We start from the raw sequence: 20,761 nt of genomic DNA, 5'->3' as shown, positions 1-20,761 counted from the left end.
GTGCTAACAACTTAAATACAAGATATGGATTAGTCTATTTCACCAACACTATGATTAAATAATTACATAAGAACTAAGTCAAGAATTTACCTTTGTGCTGGCCACGCCAATCTCGGGCCCAGCATTAATGTGAACTCCACAGTCTGTCTCCCTTGATATGGAACTGCCGACAGTGTTGGTGATCCCCACAGTTAAAGCTCCTCTCTCCTTGCAGTACCGAAGACCCATCAGGGTATCTGCTGTCTCACCTGTGTATAAAGGAAGACAAAAGTAACACATACAGCAGTTAATATATGCTTTTTTAGATGTAAAAACAAAAAACTGACTACACTTTCAACAAAAAATCATTCGTTTTAAATAAAATTTAAAATATGCACTTAAAATAATAAATTAGCAAAACTTTAACAGGATCCTACTTTTTAGGATCTCCTTTCCTTCTTTGTCTTTGGAAATTCAGCTCTTTGAGTGTAAAACGTATTTATTTTACTAATTCATTAAGAATCACATATCAAAATAAATCTCTATTTGCCATTTGCAATATCATTTTATCTTTAAATATCAATTTTTGCCAAGATAATTCTTAGAAAGAATGACTTTCCTTTTCGCCAAGTCTTTAAAATTAGCATACCTGACTGACTAATAAAAAAGCAAACATCATCTCGAAAAACTGGCGTGTTTCTATCCAGGAAATCACTGGCTAGCTCCACCATAACCGGCAACTCAGTCAGCTCTTCAAGAACTTGACGTGTCTGTAAAGAAAAAATTATTTGGTCAAACAACTTTACTTCAAATACTCTTTTTCACTGGCCTTCTTTGGCCTCAATGTATAGTTTTCACTTTTCTGATTATAAAAATGAAACATGCGCATTGTTAGAAAATATAAACAATACAGATTAAAGCACAAAAAAAAAAATAATCAAAATTTCACCATGCAGGGAAAAGCACATGTATAAAATGTTTTGAGAAGCAGCAAAAGCACTGTTCTAAATTAGCTTGTATGTTATCTCTAACTTCCCAATTCTAATCTTTAAATGATGATTCATAAAATACCAAGTCAGAGAAATTCCAAATAAGATAAACACCCAGTGAAAAATTAAACACTTCAAAAATACTACATATTCATAAGTAATACCATTCCAAAAAAAAAGTCAATACACTTCAGAAATCTAGTTTGAAAAAAAGCTCACTACTTTCAAATTCTGTAGTATGGAAAGTAAAGTAGGAGGTAGTATGCTTTTGCTCAAAGAGCACCTTAAAATTCATTTTAATTAAATTCCTTTTACTCTAAACATCAGAAAGTTAAAAACAATAGAAAAGTAAAATTTTAGGCCCTTCAGTCGCATACATTTAGTTGCCTTAATAATAACTATGTAGATCACCTACTTATTTAGGTAAGTGGCCCTACCCATCTTTTGTCCCATCTCTGCATTCCTCCTCCTTCACAGAAGTGAAAAACTGTAAAGGTTTCCTTACTTCATATCCCTTTAACTTTCTTGCCACAAATGTGAACTAAATCATTTTGTTCTATAACTTTGGTTGGCCACTTTTTAAAAATGTTATAACATCATGTACAGAAAGTCTTCGAGGATAAAATGTTCCTATTTTTAACTAACTTTTTTCCATTGATGTATTAAATTTACTAATCCTATGTAATAAAAGGCTAATATGCAAATCGACCAAACAACGGAAGGACCAGTCACTATAATGTGCACTGACCACCAGGGGGCAGACGCTCAATTCAGGAGCTGCCCCCTAGTGGTCACTGGGCTCCCACAGGGGGAGCGCCTTTCAGCCAGAAGCTGTGGTGAGCGCAGCGGCGATGGCAGGAGCCTCTCCTGCCTCTGCAGCAGCGCTAAGGATGTCCTATTGACACCTTAGGCCCGCTCCTCAGGGGGAGAGGGCCTAAGCCGTCAGTCGGACACCCCCCAAGGGCTCCCAGACTGCAAGAGGGTGCAGGCTGGGCTGAGGGACACCCCCCACCAAGTGCACAAATCTTGTGCATTGGGCCTCTAGTTTTACATAAATGACTGACACTAAAATGCTAACTATTTTCCCTCAAACATAAATCAAACTTTCCTGCTCCAGTTTACAATGTAAATGTTATACTGAAATTATACTCTTCAAAATTAAAAGAGAAAGATACAAATCTGGCAACTTACCAAATATTTAAAAACTAGAGGCCTGGTGCACGGATTCGTGGACTGGTGGGTCCCTCATACCGGTGCACAATCGATCGAGGCTGGGGAAGGACTGCGGGAGGGCTTCCAGGGTGTGTCTGGCCCATCTCGCCCAGTCCTGATCGACCAGACCCCAGAAGCAAGCTAACCTACCGGTCAGAGCATCTGCCCCCCGTGGTCAGTGTGCATCATAGCTACCAGTAAAATGGTGGTTTAGGTTTTTATATATAGACTAGAGGCCCAATGCACGGATTCGTGCACTGGTGGGGGGCATGGCCTACAGGAGCAGCCATTCATCCCAGTCAGCCAAGCGGCACTCCCACTGTGGGAGCACACTGACCACCAGGGGGCAGCTCCTGCATTGAGCGTCTGCCCCCTGGTGGTCAGTGCGCGTCATAGCGACTAGTCGACCGGTCGTTCTGCTGTTCAGTCGCTGGGCTTTTATATATATAGATAATACACCTCAGAAAGTAATCTGAAGGTATATCTGTGCTAATAGTTTGTTCTTTCAATAGAAGCAACTCTTTAGAAATAGACAGAATGACATATTTTCATCATAAGAGACTAATTTAATGTTAAATTCCATTGCATGCCACTGGAAAAACCCAAGACAATAAACATTTTGAAAAGCAATCTATACTTAGAATGATTTTAGTTAATTGTTATTGTTCAGGATACACAATATATACTAAAAAAGCAATTATGCAAATGTGTCATTCACATTTGACACCACCAAAAACAAACAAAAACCTACATAGAATTAATGATATTATTTTATACTAGAGGCCCGGTGCACAAAATTTGTGCACGGGGGTGTGTGTGTCCCTCAGCCCAGCCTGCACCCTCTCCAATCTGGGACATCCCTCTCACAATCCACAACTTCTGGCTCCCAACCGCTCGCCTGCCTGCCTGCCTGATTGCCCCTAACCACTCCCCTGCCAGCCTGATCGACACCTAACTGCTCCCCTGCTGGCCCGATTGCCCCTAACTACCCTCCCTGTTGGCCTGGTTCCCAACTACCTTCCCCTGCAGGCCTGGTCCCTCCAACTGCCCTCCCCTGCAGGCCTGGTTCCCCCAACTGCCCTCCCCTGCAGGCTGGTCCCTCCCAACTGCCCTCCCCTGCAGGTCTTGTCCCTCCCAACTGCCCTCCCCTGCCAACCATCTTGTGTCCACATGGGGGTGGCCATATTGTGTATTGGAGTGATGGTCAATTTGCATATTACTCTTTTATTAGATAGGGTGATAAACCATGAGATTGCCAATGTTAGTTAACTATAGTAGTCTCAGCATCCACAAAAACAAAACATAGCCCAAGCTGGTTTGTCTATGTTTCGTTTTTGTGGCTAGAGTGTCAGCCTGCAGACTGAAGGGTCCTGGGATTGATTCCAGTGAAGGGCACATGCCTAGGTTGCGGGCTCGATCCCCAAAAGGGGGCATGCAGGAGGCAGTCGATCAATGATTCTCTCTCATCATTGTTTTTCTCTCTCTCTCCCTCTCCCTTCCTCTCTGAAATCAATAAAAAAAAATATTTTTTTAAAAATAGATTAAATCTTCTCAAATTTCAGAGTTAGAAAAGCCTAACAGAGCATATAACTTCTGCTCCAAAATTCAAACTTAGCATTAGATACAACATTTACTCAAATTTTTAATTTCTGAATAATGGGCTTATTCAGTAATAGACCTAAACCACCACTAAATTAACCAATCCCTTAATTTACACTATCGTCTTTAATTCATTCTTTCTTTCCCATGCTCAAAACCATCACTTTTTTACAACTCTTCCCTTTGATACTGCAGACTTTCCTTTTTAGGACTATGTAATTTCTTTTTTAACACATTGCGTACCGCATAGAAATTTCTAAGACATACGCCAGGGACCGCACATTTTTGGGCAAACTGCACGTTATTTAAACATTCATAATGCACTTTAGGTGTTGTTTTTCAATAATTATAACATTTTTATTTACAAAAACAATTAATTAAAGTTCCTAGTACTTTTTTAACGTATGGTACTGCGTAAAACATTTTCCTCTATGAAGAGGGACCAAACAAAATTTACATAAGTATCTAGATTCGCTCCTTTTTCCATGGGCATGAAAAACAAGAACACTCGTGAGCGGTCCTTAACAGATGGCGCACGAAACACGAGAAAACTCCTGAGCGGTACGAAATGTGTTAAGAGAAGAGTAGAGCCTGTTGAAATTCAAGGTCTGGGTGATTAGCTAGTTTTAAATCACTAAATAACTAGCTCCCACAGGTGTAGACAACAAATATTTATGCCCCAGCAAATAAAAAATTACTATGTCATGAACTTTAAGAATCATCCTCAAAGTAGCAACTGAGTATGAAAGGGTCTTCTGTACTTATGGGAGCTGATATCAGCGCACATAAACTACACATGGATCTGATTTATTGGAGTAAAAAAGATTGTTATATTCCTAAGCTTGTGCACTGACAACAACACACTTCTTTAATATAAAATTGCAGCTTCCAAAATAACAGTTTAAAGAACAAAGTCTGACATAAGGCAGACTTCCTTTCTCTGTAGAAACCTGCTTGCCAAGTAAAATCCTGGTGAGGTTCACCCATGGTACCAGCCATCTCTTCTGTCTGGAGTAAGTGAACAATGAGAAGCAAAACTCAATGGCTGCTCTTGTAGAAGTAGGCATGTGCACTAGACCACAAGGCTAAGATGGTGCAAAAACTTTCCTTCTCTTTGCCTTTCACTAACAAAGTCATTTGCAGGCATTCTAAGACCCTTTCTAAAGCAGATCTTCTATTAATAAATAATTCCAAGGATCTATTAAAATTTCTGCCCCCAACCTTCTTGATTTTTGTCATGCAAACTGAAAATATAACATGATGTTTTAACAAAGGAGAGTTTTACATGGTGTGTTACTGGAGGTACTATTTGTTTGCAGATATCTTCTGATACCAAACATATTACAATTAAGATTTTAAGAAGCTACTTACTGCTACACCAGCATGATAACTTGTTCCACAAGCAATAAGAATCAAGCGCCGGCACCTCTGGATCTCCTTAATGTGATCCTTCAAACCGCCCAAATTCACTGAAATAAAAGTTCATGTATATAATTATTTAGGAAAGAACCATATGAAATAAGCAATCATTTTTGATAAGTGCCTACTACCAATCTGGGAAGCAACAGAAGTTTAAAGAATTTGTATTCCTCTGAGGAACTCTTATAGAAGTAGGCATGTGCACTATCCAGAGCCAAACTGGCTAGGGCTCCTCTCAGTCTTTGACATCTCATTGACCTAATGTTAGAGTCATCCTCATTGCTCCTATCCCTTCTCCACATCCACTCCACCAGCAAGTCCTAGGAACTCCACCTAGGAGTTCTCTGTAATTCGTTTGTTTTCTTTTTTTTTTTCTTCTTAGGTCCCTATTTTTTGAAAAGTAATTAAAATAAGACACAACTTAACTGGTTCCCCAGATTTGTAACTAGCCTTATTCAGCTCCCTACCACATGTCCACACTACTACAGTATGTATCACACTTTAACTTGTTTGGTCAATTTTACATTCCTTTTTTTTTTTAATATATTTTATTGATTTTTTTAGAGAGGAAGGGAGAGGGACAGAGAGTTAGAAACATCGATCAGCTGCCTCCTGCACACCGCCGCCCCCCCCCCCTTCGCCACCCCCCACGGGGATGTGCCCGCAACCAAGGTACATGCCCCTGACTAGAAGCAAACCTGGGACCTCTCAGTCCATAGGCCGATGCTCTATCCACTGAGCCAAACCAGTCAGGGCCATTCCTTTCTTTAGATTAAAAGTTATCTTAAAGGCAAAACTGTATGGACACAGTAGATGATGTCTGGAGGTGGGGAAGTTGCTGATTACAAAGGACACAAGGAGTTTTTAGGGTAATGGAACTGTGCTATGTCTTCATTGTTGTAGAGGTCAGCATTATGAGCATGTTATGGAAGTTTGTTGAAACTCACTGAATTATACAATAAGAACAATAAATTTTATTATATCTACACTAATAAAAGGGTAATATGCTAATTAGACCAGATAGCCCGGACATCTTCCGGACGTCTTTCCTGACAAAGCCGGGGCCCCGGGCGAAGCCGCCCAGAGTCCCAGGTGCCTGTGGCTGGCCCAGGCTTAGCTGGCCCAGGTCCTGGGTGCCTGCGGCCGGCCAGAGGGAGGGAAGCCTGGGTCCTGGGTGCGGGGGCCAAGGCAGAGGCAGTTAGGGGCAATTGGGCAGGCAGGCGAGCAGTTAGAGGTGATCAGGCAGGTAGGCAGAGACAGCTAGGGGTGATCAGGCAGGTAGGTGAGCAGTTAGGGACGATCAGGCAGGCAGGCGAGCGGTTAAGAGCCAGTGGTCCCGGACTGCAAGAGGGATGTCCCCCGAGGGTTCCTGGATTGCAAGAGGGTGCAGGTCAGGCTGAACACCCCCCCCCCCGTGCATGAATGTCATGCACTGGGCCTCTAGTATCTCTATAAGCCTGCATGGGGGGAAAATAACTTAGTTATATTCATTTCTCCTACGGTACCCAGAACAGTGCTCTGAACATAATATAAACCCACTCTCCTCTCAGTCTTTTTTTTTTTAAGTTATTTTATTTTATCTTTAGTTAATCCTCACCCGAGGATATTTTTCAATTGATTTTTAGAGAGAATGGAAGGGAGGGGAAGAGACAGAGAGAGAAACATTGATGTGAGACACATTAATTGTCTCCTGCACACATCCCCGACCGGGGCTGGGGATTGAGCCTGCAACTGAGGTATGTGCCTTTGACTGGATTCAAACCCAGGATCCTTTCAGTCCAAGGGCCGACGCTCTACCGACTAAGCCAAACTGGCTAGGGCTCCTCTCAGTCTTTTCCATCTCATTCACCTAATGTCAGAATCATCCTCATTGCTCCTATCCCTTCTCCACATCCACTCCACCAGCAAGTCTTAGGTGCTCTACCTTCAAATTATATCTCTACTGCCATCACCCCAGACCAACATTTCTCCCCTGGATGAGACCATTCTAACTATTCTCTCTTCAGTTTTCCACTTCCACTTGGCCTGTTCTCCACACACAACCAAAATAACCTTTTAAGTGATTCTTTTAAAACATGAATCTGATATTAAAAGCCTCTTGATGAGTCTGTCCTCCTTCTATGTATATATTCTTCCAAGAGTACCTTGTCAATGAACAATTCTACACAAGGCTGGTTTTCTACCTGTGAGAAATTTTCACTCAAGAATCATTCAAGTATTGAACTAATATTTACTGAGCACCCACCAAGTGAACATACTGTCCAAGGCTATACTGTGTGGCAACCAGAGCTCTCAGACAGTTCAGACTCTGGCTGAGGAGACAGATGTGCACACCCAGGCAGCATTCTCCTGCATATGACCCACCATCCATCTGCCTACTTTGTCCCTGTTCTTCATCTCCCCACCATTTTTTCTACCTTAATTGGCTAAAATATGGAACTAAGGTGTATGTTTTTACTTATCTTTTTGAATAATTTTATGTTCTTCCTTTATAGTATTTATTTTTAAAAATTAGTAAAGTGGGAAATAAAATAACAAAAAGGTTCCCTGGCTTCCCAAATATCTTAGAATAGAATCCAAACCCCTTAATATGGCCTTCAAGTTTCTACATGCCCTGTCTCCTGCTTAACTCTGACCTAATCTCCTCATAATTCCCCTCTCACCCAGGCCACACCAGCCAAACTGACCCTCTGGTTATTCCTGCACTAGACCAAGCCTGTTCGTGTACTTCTGCCTACAATGTTCTTCCACTGGCCTTGGCATGTAGCAAAAATGTTTGGGAAGAAAGGAAATAACACTAAGAGGTTGGGTAAAGGTTGCACAAAGGCAAATCAGTTTGGAGATGACTCAGTATAAAAGCAGACATACTGTCAAAGAGACTTGTATTTCAGATTATGATCAAGAATGACAGGGATGCCCTGCCGGTGAGGCTCAGTGGTTGAGTGTCAACCTATGAACCAGGAGGTCACGATTTGATTTCCGGTCAGGGCACATGCCCAGGATCCCCAGTGTGGGGCGTGCAGGAGCCAGTCAATCAATGATCCTCTCGCATTACTGATGTTTCTATCTGTCTCTCCCTCTTCCTTCCTCTAGGAATCAATAAGAATATATTAAACAAACAAAAAAAGATGACTGGCAGCCATATATTCTATAAGGCTATCGAGGACAATGAACTTTCAGGCTGTCAATGCCAACCCCCAGACTTTGAAATAAAAAAATAATTGATATGTAATTACCAGTATAGTCATCAAAGTTGACTCTTCCTCTCATTGTGTTCACAACTGACTCTGGCTGCTCAAAAATTTCCTTCTGCATAAATGAACTGAAGTTGCCTAAAGGAATATAAATTATATCATTAAAACAAACAAACAAAAAAAAAAAATAAGCCAAAGAATAACAAATTTGTACAAAACTGAAAATCTATCTCCTTTGACATAATCTTAGTAAATGAAATGAAACAAAAGGTCATGCCATTGAGGACAATGCTCATATATGACATTCTACCCTATGTGAAGAAAAGTGAACAAGGAGAAAGAATCATGTAAAATATGCAGTTACAGATAAACAGGGGAGTGGGACAAGCTTAAGTTTTGGATTCAAACCTAGATTTGAATCAAGGATATTATTAGCTAAGAGATCCTGGGGAAATACCTTAATCTGTAAATTAAGAACAGCAACTACTTCATAGCATTGTAGTATGGACATATACAGACTTGACACATAGCTATTACATAGTGTTACTTTTTATTCCCACTACAACCCCACCAGAAAGGAGAATAAAAGCCATAGTCACAATAATTATCTCTAATAACAAAAATGTAATATGCTAATTAGACTGGAAGTCTTTCAGGACACCCGGGTCCCAGGTGCCTGCCGGCAGCTGGTGGGAAGCCCAGGTCCCGAGTGCCAGAGGGAAGCTGGTGCCAGCAGCCGGGGGAAGGAAGGCCTACTCTTGCATGAATTTTGTGCATCAAGCCTCTAGTAATAGATAAGAGCAGCAAACATTACGTAGGGTTCATTAAGTGTGTCAGGCACTATTCTAAGGGCTTTATATGTATTGGCTCTCTTAATCCTTAATGAGGTAGAACCTATTATCCTCACTTTATATATAAGAAAACTCAAGCACAGGGAGAATAAGAAAGAAATAAAGAACAGAACACAAACTATGTTTATAAAGCATCTTAAAAATTTCAAGTACTATTTAAATCATCTCTTTTTAATGTTAGAAAAGAAAACCATGGATTAATTGGAAGAAAACTATTGTAAAACTAACAGATAATTTCTTCCAAGAATCATCTCTTTTCCTGTGGCTGTCCCTTCACTACTCATGTGGACAATTTCACTCAGCACTGTGTTACCAGATTTCTACACTAGGACAGGAAGTAGAATGTACCCTTTCCAATAAGGACACCAAGCTATAACATGACAAAACTTTCACCCTTCATGATCTGCTGGAGTTCCATCTGGAGGGTTTGCACAGCTCTTCCAGGGTGATCTCCTGCAGTTCGTTTAATTCGATGGATAGAAAGACGGCCCTCTACCACCGCTGCTACGTCATCATCTTCAAGAAAGATGACGCGATTGGTGTGTTCTATGACAGCACTATAAAACATTCAAGGAGATATTACAATCAATAATCAAGGATGATTATTAAAACTATCACTAGGACACAAAAATCAAATTTAAATAAAAACTCAGATTTTTAATTATTTTCTACAACTTTTGTGATATACTGTTAGTACAGTTTCGGTAGTATTATTATACTTGAAATCCTTTTTTTCTTGGAATATTAATGTTTATTGCATGTAACATTATATTTGAAAAATAAACTTAAAAAAAAGAAAAAAAATACAAACTCTACCATCCTGCAATATTTCTGATAGCTTTCTGGTTATTGATGCCATTCCTCATAGGGAAGTCAGGGTGAGGCGTGGTCACTGTGGACAGTGAATAAAAGGATCTCTATGCAGCAACCTACACCAAATCAGATTAGATCTGAAAGAAAACATGGTTGTTTCTTCCTCATTCTATCCATCACCAAATACTCCAATTTTAACTCCTAAGTATTTCTCAAAGCTTCTATGTCCACCACCACAAACCAGTTCAAGCTATCATCAACTCTTTGCTGAACTACTATAGCAACCTCCTAACTTGTCCACCCACATTCCCTCTAATCTCTCTCCATCCACTGTCCATTTCTGCCAAAATGAATATCAAAAGGCAACTCTCATCAGGATTTCTCCCTCATCCAGCAAACCACATGACTGCTTCCCTTTGGCTCTTAGGAAATCAACAAAATGCATAACTGTGACACCTACCTCCTCCTCTAGCCTCATTTCCCACCGCTATTCCAGCCCACACTCCCACCCATCCCAAACTCTCACAGGCTGATCAATCTGCAGAGAATGAATGTCCTTTCCTCCATCTCTCACCTATTTAACTCTTAGTATCTCCTTAACTCTCATTTCAAGCATCATTCCCTTAAAGAAATTTACTCATGAGGGTAAGTCACCTGTTATAAGCATTCTATAACTCTCATCACAGCTGGAATTCTACACTTGTGTGACTATTGATTAAAATTTGTCTTCTCCACTAAGAAAGAGCTCCTTGCCCTAGCCAGTTTGGCTCGGCAGATAGAGCATAAACCTGCAGACTGAAGGGTCCCCAGTTCGATTCTGGACAAGGGCACATGCCTGGGTTGCAGGCTCTATCCCCAGTAGGGGGCATGCAGGAGACAGCCAATCAATGATTCTTTCTCATCAATGTTTCTGTTTCTCTCTCCCTCACCCTTCCTTTCTGAAATCAATAAAAATATGTAAAAATAAAAAAGAGCTCCTTAATGACAAGTAATATTTTTTACTCACCATTATCTCCTAAGCACAGTACATGCTTTGCTAGTGTGCAGTTAAGACCATATGAATGAATGAGTAAAAAACGGCTGAGGTGTTTCTAACCTCATTTATTTAAGCTATAAGTGTCAACTCTGTAACAAACCTACTTAATGACAGCAATGACACATCTTAGCACTGATTATACACCTGTAAAACATTAAAGCGTAAAGCTTGTTTTCCCACTGAGATAATAAATTCTCTAAAGTCCCAAACTCCATCAGTTTTCACTTTTAGATCCCTCTACTTTCAGGCACAATGAATGACTCAAATACATGTTAGCAATTTGAATGATTCCATTTTATATCGATTACTAGAGGCCCGGTGCATGAATTCGTGCACAAGTGGGGTCCAGCCAAACGCAGCCGATCAGGCAGGGCCAGCCAGGGGGAGGGGACGCGGGAGGTTGGCCAGCTGGCCCCAGCCACGATCGGGGGGAGGGCCGGCTGGGGGAAGGGACCATAGGCGGTTGGCCAGCCGGCCCTGCCCCCTGGTCAAACTCCCGGTTGAACTCCCGGTCGAGGGGACAATTTGCATATTAGCCTTTTATTATATAGGATTATTAGTATTTCATTTATAAATGCATCTAAGCATCCCACTGCATTTTCTCACATAGTCTAGTACTATTTCCTCTGTAAAACTGATTATGTTGCCAATTACTTCTGAATTAAAAAGATAAACGTCTACATTAGACTAAAAGTAAAATGGTTTAGCAACTTTCCTATAATTGGTGGGAGACTAAACTATTAACACTCCAATCTAAAATCTTTCGTCCTGCTGAAACCGGTTTGGCTCAGTGGATAGAGCGTCGGCCTGCGGACTGAAAGGTCCCAGGTTCGATTCCGGTCAAGGGCATGTACCTGGGTTGCGGGCACATCTCCAGTGGGAGATGTGCGGGAGGCGGCTGATCGATGTTTCTAACTCTCTATCTCTCTCCCTTCCTCTCTGTAAAAAATCAATAAAATATATTTTAAAAAAATAAAATAAAATCTTTCATCCTGCCCTGGCTGAGTAGCTCAGTTGGTTACAGCATTGTCCCAATATGCCAAGGTTGTGGGTTCAATCCCTAGTCAGGGCACACATAAGAGACAACCAATGAATGCATAAATAAATAGAACACCAAATCAATGTTTCTATTTCTCTCTCTCTCTCAAATCAATAAATAATAAATTTTTAAAAATCTCTCCTCCCTATAAAACCTAGATAAGGCTCCTAAAAAAGGAGAAAAAAATACATGAGCTCAGCATAAATACATTGGAACAAGTCTCAAGGTTTATTATCTGTTCTTTATTGATCTATGTGCTTTGAATTGAGAGAAAAGGTGTTCTTAAAAGCCATCTCCAAAAAAAGGTCACCTTCACTTTCTTAATTAACAAAGTTCTCCTGTACAACATGACCACATTTATACAAAACGACTTTCTGGTTTCCTGTAGCATCACAAGTTTCACTACAAATTCTCTTTGAATCAACTAAGGGAGCTCACCTTGCATCAGAAGCAAAGTAATATTCCACCGCTTTTTCCTCAACAGGGAAAAGGCAAGTTGTGCTGTCCACACGAGAGAGATTGCAGCTTCCTTTCTTATCTTTGCCTAGAGCGCAGAGTTAATAGGTAAGCATGTAGAAAACCAGGGCCAATATAAAAATATAGATAATTTTCTAGAAAAATCAACAAAAAACCATAGCAACACAAAGTAATTTCAGCAACTTTAAATGCTGAAAAAAAAGATCACTTATTTCCATGCAAGAAGAAAAACAGACAAAGCATGTACAGTGAAATAGCAACTATCAAAGAGAGTGTGGCAGATAACTGTGCTATAATATAAATGTTTTTCATATTTCTTTTCCAGGTAAAAATCAAAATACTTTATTAATATCACTCTTTTTTAAGAAAGTATGTATATATATATATATATATATGGAATACGTTTGTATACCTAAACTTATCATAAAATCACATTTAAAATATCAAAATTGTATAATAAAAAATAAAGACAAGTGGCATAGTAATTTTTATTATCTCATAACAAAACTTCTCTAGATTTTAATAATAATTTTGTGCCCTGCTGGTGTGGTTCAGTGTTTGAGCATCGACTCATGCACTGAGAGGCTGACAGTTCAATTCCTAGTCAGGGCACATGCCTGGGTTGTGGGCTCATTCCCCAATGTGGGGCATGCAGAAGGCAGCCATTTCTCTCTCATAGATGTTTCTATCTTTCTCTCTCTTTCTCTCTCTCTCTCCCTTCTTCTATCTCTAAAATCAATAAAAAACATATTTTTTAAAAAATAAAAAGCAAAAAATTAAAAAAATAGTAAACTGACCTAACAAATCAAGATATAGTTTCCACTAACTGTAATTTAAAAACAAAAGATACTTATAACTCTAACAAATAAGGAATGAAAATATTATAAACGTAGAACCTCTTCTTTCTTAAAACTGAGTTTTCTAACATTTAAGTTCGAAAAAAGGAGTAATGGTCCATTTGCATTGAAAATATCCTCTTAATTCTAGCACTTTAGAATTTTGGCATCTCTACTTAATTCGTCAATCACTGATGAAGATCTTTTTCCTTTTTGCTCATTCATAGCTAAAGTCAAAACTGGAAAGCATACTGAAATTTGACAAATTAGCGAATATATTTTTTAATCTATTAACTGAAAACTATATAAATGTCAAAGAGACAAAAGAGCACCTTTCTCTAAAATCAGGACATAGTAACTATATAACCTACGTACACAATGACCAGACATCATCATAAATATACTTGCAAAAAATTCATAATGTGTTAATCCTCTAAAATGCATGTCTATAAAGACTTGGAAGTAATTATTCTTAGAAATACACATCCAAAGTTCTCCACAATCCATGATTATTTGGTGAGGTTTAGGCATGAAAACCAAATAGTTCTTCCCATCCAAATTCAATAGCAGAAAAGATACTGCACTTCAAAAAATAAGTATTAGGTAACATCCTAGAAAAGATAATACTCAAGACAGATAAAACAGCCCTGGCCAGTTTGACTCAGTGGATAGAGCGTCGGCCTGCGGACTGAAAGGTCCCAGATTCGATTCCAGTCAAGGGCATGTACCTTGGTTGGGGGCACATCCCCAGTGGGAGGTGTGCAGGAGGCAGCTGATCGATGTTTCTCTCTCATCGATGTTTCTAACTCTCTATCTCTCTCCCTTCCTCTCTGTAAAAAATCAATAAAATATATTTTTTTTAAAAAAGACAGATAAAACAGATCAGTGTCTGCCAGAGGATGAGAATGGGGACCAGGGTTGATTACAAAGTGACAGTGGGAGGGAACTTTTTGGGGGATGGAATTTTTCTGTTATCTTGACTGTGGTAGTGGTTACACACCTGTTTGCATTTGACAGAACTCAGGAAATTTTACATGAAAAAGAGTGAGCTTTATTGTCTTTCAAAAAGTGAATCAAGCCCTAGCCAGTTTGGCTCAGTGGATAGAGCATCGGCCTGTGGATTGAAGGGTCCCGGATTCGATTCCGGTCAAGGGCATATGCCTGGGTTGCGGGCTCGACCCCCAGTTGGGGGTGTGCAGGAGGCAGCCAATCAATGATTCTCTCTTATCACTGATGTTTCTATCTCTCTCTCCCTCTCCCTTCCTCTCTGAAATCAATAAAAAATATATTTTATAAAAAATAATTTAAAAAATAAAAAGTGAATCAAGAAATAGGTAAAATGCGTACTGACCGGTGTGGCTCATTTGGTTGAGCATCGTCCCATGCACCGAGAGGTCACCAGTTAGATTCCTGGTGGGGGCACACACCCAGGTTTCGGGCTCAATCCCCAGTAGGGGGCGTGCAGGAGGCAGCTGATCAATGTTTCTCTCTCCCTCTCCCTTCCTCTCTCTAAAATCAATAAAAACATCTTCTTTAAAAAATAGGCAAAATGATAGCCCAGCACCTACATTTTTTTAAATAAACACAACCAGCTTTGGTTATATAATGCACTAATGGGGCTGAGTTTCACTATACATATTCTTTCTCCAAATATTGGTTATTTCATTCTTCAAGTAACAAAGTATATTTAATTACAATATTCAGAAGAAGTTAAGGTATCATTGCCAATTTAAATGAAAAGAACACTACTACTTGACACCTATATGACTCTTAAAATCTATAAAATGTCTTTCTATATTCTCTCATCTGATTTCATTTAAGTGGAATACAATTATCATCATTCCACTTTATTTGGTCACCTGGAGAAAACAGTAACAGCCTAAAAGCCAGTTCAGGGTTCTCCTCTTTACACAGCCTCTTCAATAAGAGGCCTATTTTTTAAATTACTCTGTTGAGCACACTCTCTACCTATTAGGAGCTAGAGAGGTAAGGGTTACTAAAACATAGACTCTGATCTCAAAAAGATCTGTCCAGTGATAAACGTTTCCTCCAATTTCTTAAAACCTTAGCCAATGTTTTCCCATTGCTTCTAAAAGCAGCTTAAAACAATGTACAAGGTAATATATAGGTAATGTATAAACAGCAGAATTATTAACAGAAATCTGGAACTCTGGATCCAAAATTTGCACTCTCACTGATAGACTAGTTTTTCTTCTGAAAAGGGAGGGAAGGGGATGAGGGAGATAAAAAATTCTAACATCTCAGAACTTTTATCTGCTACAGATAAAATAGTGAAAGCAGTTACAATCTAAAGGTGAATAGGTTTAGAGTATTTTGCTAAATTTTTTTCAAGAAATCAAGAATTATACATTAATAATATAAGTTCTAATTTCCTGAATTTACTTTTAGTAATAAGCAAATAGAAAGAGCACATCTTTTTAAAAATCTAATTATATCCATGAAATGTTCCAGAGTTTATATAGCTGACAGTCTTATAAAAAATTCAAACTTATTAAAAAAGAACAATTCCAAATCCAAACAAAGCCAATCAAGATACTGAATGTAAATCTAAAAGTAAAATGTCATGCATAAAATAAAAACCATTAAAACCGACTATGTCAGTTAAAAATTAGGCTGAATTATTCAAATTATAACTAAGTCCAATCTATAGTAGTCTAGAACACAATGCTCTTTTCCCCATCTTGGCATCTTAGTTATAATAAGGTATCCTACATGATTTTAATTTAAAGCAAAGGAAAAAAACTATTTTTTTTCAAATCTCAGAGACTTTAAAGAAACGAATTACTAAAAGCAGTTTTCTAAATGCCAAAAGCAGACAGACAAAATATACTCTGCAAGTTAGAAAAAATGTCAAAATATATTTCCCCATAAAATAAGCACATTTTTAGAGGCCCAGCACATTCATTCACTCCAAGAACAAAGAATTAGTAAAGAATAAACAAAACAGGATAAGATTCCTCCCCATCCATGCAGTGCATTTCCCACCTCTTTCTCCCTGTGATCCCCACCGTGTGAATTTTGATCCAATCTGAGTCCTAGCTATGGATATACAACAGAAAAAAATTCTACTTGTCAGAGAAATCACAAAACAAATACTTTTCATGTCTAGACAGAACTATATATGAGTGGACCTGACCAAAGCATTTATTTCAATTTAAGGAAAACAATTCTTCATATCTACTGCATTCAATTTATACATTCTACCCATGGCATGATGTAGGAACAGTTTTTACCTGTTCTGTAGAGTATTGGAATGTGATCAGTAGAGAGTTTATGTTCACTTCGTACACCAATCAACAGAGGGCTACCTCGTCTATTAGTACAAAATTAAACAGAATTAAACCATTTTTATAAACCACACATTAATGATATAAAATTTATATGTGATGACAGAACACTCTTCAAATAAAGTTTAAATTCTCCCTCCAAGCTCAACTTCAGATATAACAACAGATCAATATAAACAGAATTTAAAAAAAAAAACATTCAATAACAGAGCTAAGCAAATCTGACCCACAGAGCAGGTTTGTCAATTTTTATTGGAACACAGCCATGCCCATTCTTTTACATATTTTCTACAGCAGCTTTCACACTACAAGAGCAAAACTGAGTAGTTGCTATACAGGCCTTTATGGTGAAGGGACATTTATAGTGTACAGAGAATAAACTTACAATTCAAAAGTTTCAAAATACATATAATTATTAGGCATTATTAAATTTATACATACCTTGTGACAACTGCTTGGCCAGGAAAATGAACACTTTTAAATACAAGTGCAAAAGCACCTTCCTATGGAGGGAAAAAAAATGAGTCAGCAATACATATGATAATCAATTATCAAATGTGACATGTCTAATACATACTGGCTTTACCACAGAAACTTTTTGTTTACATAACCACTTTTTGCACTAGTTTATAAATGAGTCTAAATATTAGGCAGACACTTCCTCTTGAGCTTTGGTGTATCAAAGAGTCACTTTTTAAACAAGCTTACTCTTCAAATAGGCTCAATAGATAAATAGCTCCAAAACAGATCATTTTAATGGAAAGAACACATCTTTTTTTTGGGGGGGGGGGGGTCTAATCTATATATATAAAAGCCCAGCGACAGGAATAGCAGAATGACCAGAATGACTGGTGGCTATGACATACACTGCGGCACCAACTGGCCTGATTCAGGCCCCGATCAGTCCCCCAACCCCAATCGGGGGTGGGGCCAGCCGGCCAACCACCCACAGCCCATCCCCCCCGCTGGCCTGGCCTATGGGCCCCCATTGAGGCGAGCCGGTTGAACCCCACTAGTGCACAAATCCATGCACCAGGCCTCTAGTTATATCAATAAAATGTTCTAGAGTTTTTATAGCTGAAAGTCCTATAAAAAATTCAAACATACTACAAATGTTTCTCAATAAATAAATCATATCTCCCATATTATACATTAATAAAGGGAAGATAGAATTAGGAAAGGACCTAAGTTCAATACCCAAAACCCATTTTATACCACTGTTAACTTACACTTTTTTTTATCTTGACACTGGAGATAAATATGTACAATCACAATTATTAACATGCATATCATACCACCCCCTCTACCCAACCTCCTCAAGGACAGGGCCTAAAGAAATCAAGAATGAATAAAGGAGGAACATGAGGTAGGAGAAGGAAGAAAACACCATAGAACACAAACTGGGTTATACAGTGAGTAGAAATAAGACAAGACTGGGAAGGCACAATACTCTGCCTTGAGTAAAGGGATGGAATGGACCTCTATTTTCTTCACTTTCTGTCTCCTCCTTTACTGTAGACATCATAAGGATGGGAGGAGGTGGGAAATGAGGGCTGGACCTTCACTGAGAAGTAAAGGGCTTTTAAATGGGAAAGCTAGAGCTATGAGTGGGGGAGGGGGATAGAAATCACTATGCATTTGGCCTTTTGTGGATCTTTAATCTTTATTTAGGGCACTTTAGATGGGATCAAAAAGAATACCACTTTTCTCTTGGACTGGGAAATACTTTTCCATAGAGGCAAAGAGCCAAGGAAAAGTCCCCATAAGGAAAAATAAGGAGTTGACTAGACTGACTCAGAGATAAGCAAACATTATCCCAGAATAAAAAGTGTACATTTCACTGAAACTAACCTGAGCAGGAAGCAAGAAAATGATGAGTCCCTGTCTATGTATACTGTATGCATGTTTGTGTGTGGTATGTATGGGTTTGTATGTGTTTGTGTGTGTGTGTATGCATGCATACTTTTTGGACAAACTGATTTTAGGTTACTTTTAATTCCCCTAACACAAAAGTACAGTGAAAGAAGTAAAATTTTAAGTGTGTGGGAAAGGATGGTTCATCAGTGAAACAACAATCCCTCAAAATTATTCAGGTTGAAAAGTTATATATGAAAAGTAAAAGCCAAAAATATTTTTAAATTAGCATAGTTCCTGCTTCTCAAACTTAATTTGAAGGACCTATTATTTAAAAAAAGATATATTATGATTAATGTTTGTAATAATTATCTTTAAAAGGGTAAAGACTGTTGGTTGCCAGGGGTGAGGGAGGTTGGGGTGAAATAGGTAAAGGGATTAAGAAGTACAGATTGGCAGCTACAAAATAGTCCCAGGGATGTAAAGTACAGCACAGGGAATATAGTCAATAATATTGAAATAATTATGTATGGTGCCAGGTGGGTACTGGAAATATCAGGGGGAACACTTTGTAAAATATATGATTTCCCAACCACTATTGAGTGAAAACTGTAATTAAAAAATAATTTTTTTAAAGTGTGATTTAATACCAATTGTTGGATAACTCTCTCCACCAAGGTAGTAAAACTGGTATCTTGACTTTCCCGATTGTCATACATGTACTTAACAAGCTTGGCAATTGTTTCTGTGTCTGTTTCAGATTCAAAGTCATAACCTTTACTTTCCTGTAATTAGAAAGAAAAAAAAATTGACACATTTAAGGAAATATTCATCATATCCAAATCTTATCTACAGATTTTTTTTTCCTCAAAAATCTCACTAATCAATTTCTAATCTTTTTGACCACCATACACCATTACCCACTGTTCAAAATTAAGGTAACAGGAGGCAAGTCAAGATGGTGGCATAGGTAAACGCAGTACTCGCCTCCTCCCACAACCACATCAAAATTACAACTAAACTAGAGAATAACCATGATTCAGAACCACCTGAAATCTGGCTGAATGGAAGTCCTACAATTAAAGAATTAAAGAAGACACATTGAGACTGGTAGGAGGGGCAGAGGCGCAGGGGCTGGTCCGATATCCATATGTGTTATCTTTTTAATCAGGAGGACTATTTTGGCTTAAGCAGAGGTTCCTCGTGAGGAGCAAAGGGTTCCAGCCCCATACCAGACCCCTCAGGCCTAGCCCCACACCAGACCCTGGGAAGAGAAGTCTCTAACTTCAGGCTATAAAAACCAGTGGAGATTGTGGCACAGTTGGGTTGCTGAAGTCCCAGGCAGTTCCTCTTAAAGGGCCCACACACAGACTTACTCTGACTCACTGCCTCTGAGCTCCAGTGCTGGGGCAGCAACTTGAAAGGATCCAGGAACATATGGGAGGAACTAATTTGTCTGGCATCAGGGCAAGAACTGGGGGCAGCTTTATCCCACACAAAAATGCTGGCAGAGGTGCAGAGAAGACCTCCCTGCCACAATGCCAACAAACAGTTGCAATATCTGAGTATCCATCAACTTGGCCCATAAGTTCGCTCCACCCTCGTGATTCCCTGAGACCCCACCACACCCAAATTGTGTGCCCACCCAACCTGTTTGTAGTGGCTTTTCCATATAAATGGCCTCTTGGCTCAGGCTTCAGACTTTCCTAATATCTCTCAGACAAGCAGCAGCTGGCCTAGCATGCCCCATACCTCTCGATAAGTGGCCCTAGAACCAGCAATAGCAGCAGCCTGCCTTGGTTCACACCTTGCCTTTCCTGAGCACCTCCAAGCCCATCACAAGTAGCAGCCATCTGCAGATCACTCCATAGCTTGACGGGTGTCCCCAGGCAGAGCACAAGCAGTAGCTGACTTTGCACCTCCCAGGAGGCCCCAGAGCCACTGTACCTGGTGGCCAGCTTCAGACCATGACAGATTACAGCCTATCACATCCACCAGTGACATACTGAAGGGGAAGACTTGGTGAGCACCAAAGCCCCACTAAAGCAAGTCCTGCTCCATAAGGGTGTCTCCTACACAACAGCTCTTCCTCTGTAGTCAAAGCTGGTCTGCACAGCCAATTGGCCTGAGGGTCAATCCCTCCCAGTGATGCCAA

The 20,761-nt window shown here is 39.4% G+C and overlaps 1 protein-coding gene across 1 annotated transcript in view; it reads right to left on the bottom strand.

Moving 5' to 3' along the window:
- Nucleotides 1-20,761, bottom strand: part of GFPT1 (glutamine--fructose-6-phosphate transaminase 1) — a 46,651-nt gene that overhangs the window by 10,927 nt on the left and 14,963 nt on the right. The window contains exons 6-14 of the mRNA XM_005867838.2: nucleotides 19,257-19,391; nucleotides 17,194-17,255; nucleotides 16,699-16,778; nucleotides 12,570-12,675; nucleotides 9,637-9,800; nucleotides 8,435-8,530; nucleotides 5,151-5,248; nucleotides 629-749; nucleotides 91-248 (exon numbers count right to left, since the gene is read on the bottom strand). Of these exons, the coding sequence (XP_005867900.1) occupies nucleotides 91-248; nucleotides 629-749; nucleotides 5,151-5,248; nucleotides 8,435-8,530; nucleotides 9,637-9,800; nucleotides 12,570-12,675; nucleotides 16,699-16,778; nucleotides 17,194-17,255; nucleotides 19,257-19,391 (1,020 nt within the window). The remainder of the gene's footprint in view (nucleotides 1-90; nucleotides 249-628; nucleotides 750-5,150; nucleotides 5,249-8,434; nucleotides 8,531-9,636; nucleotides 9,801-12,569; nucleotides 12,676-16,698; nucleotides 16,779-17,193; nucleotides 17,256-19,256; nucleotides 19,392-20,761) is intronic.

The sequence above is a fragment of the Myotis brandtii genome, unplaced genomic scaffold (genome assembly GCF_000412655.1).
Source record: "Myotis brandtii unplaced genomic scaffold, ASM41265v1 scaffold251, whole genome shotgun sequence".
NCBI classification, from domain to species: domain Eukaryota; kingdom Metazoa; phylum Chordata; class Mammalia; order Chiroptera; family Vespertilionidae; genus Myotis; species Myotis brandtii.
Note: the sequence above shows the minus strand (reverse complement) of the source record. Positions and strands in the feature narration are given on the sequence as shown.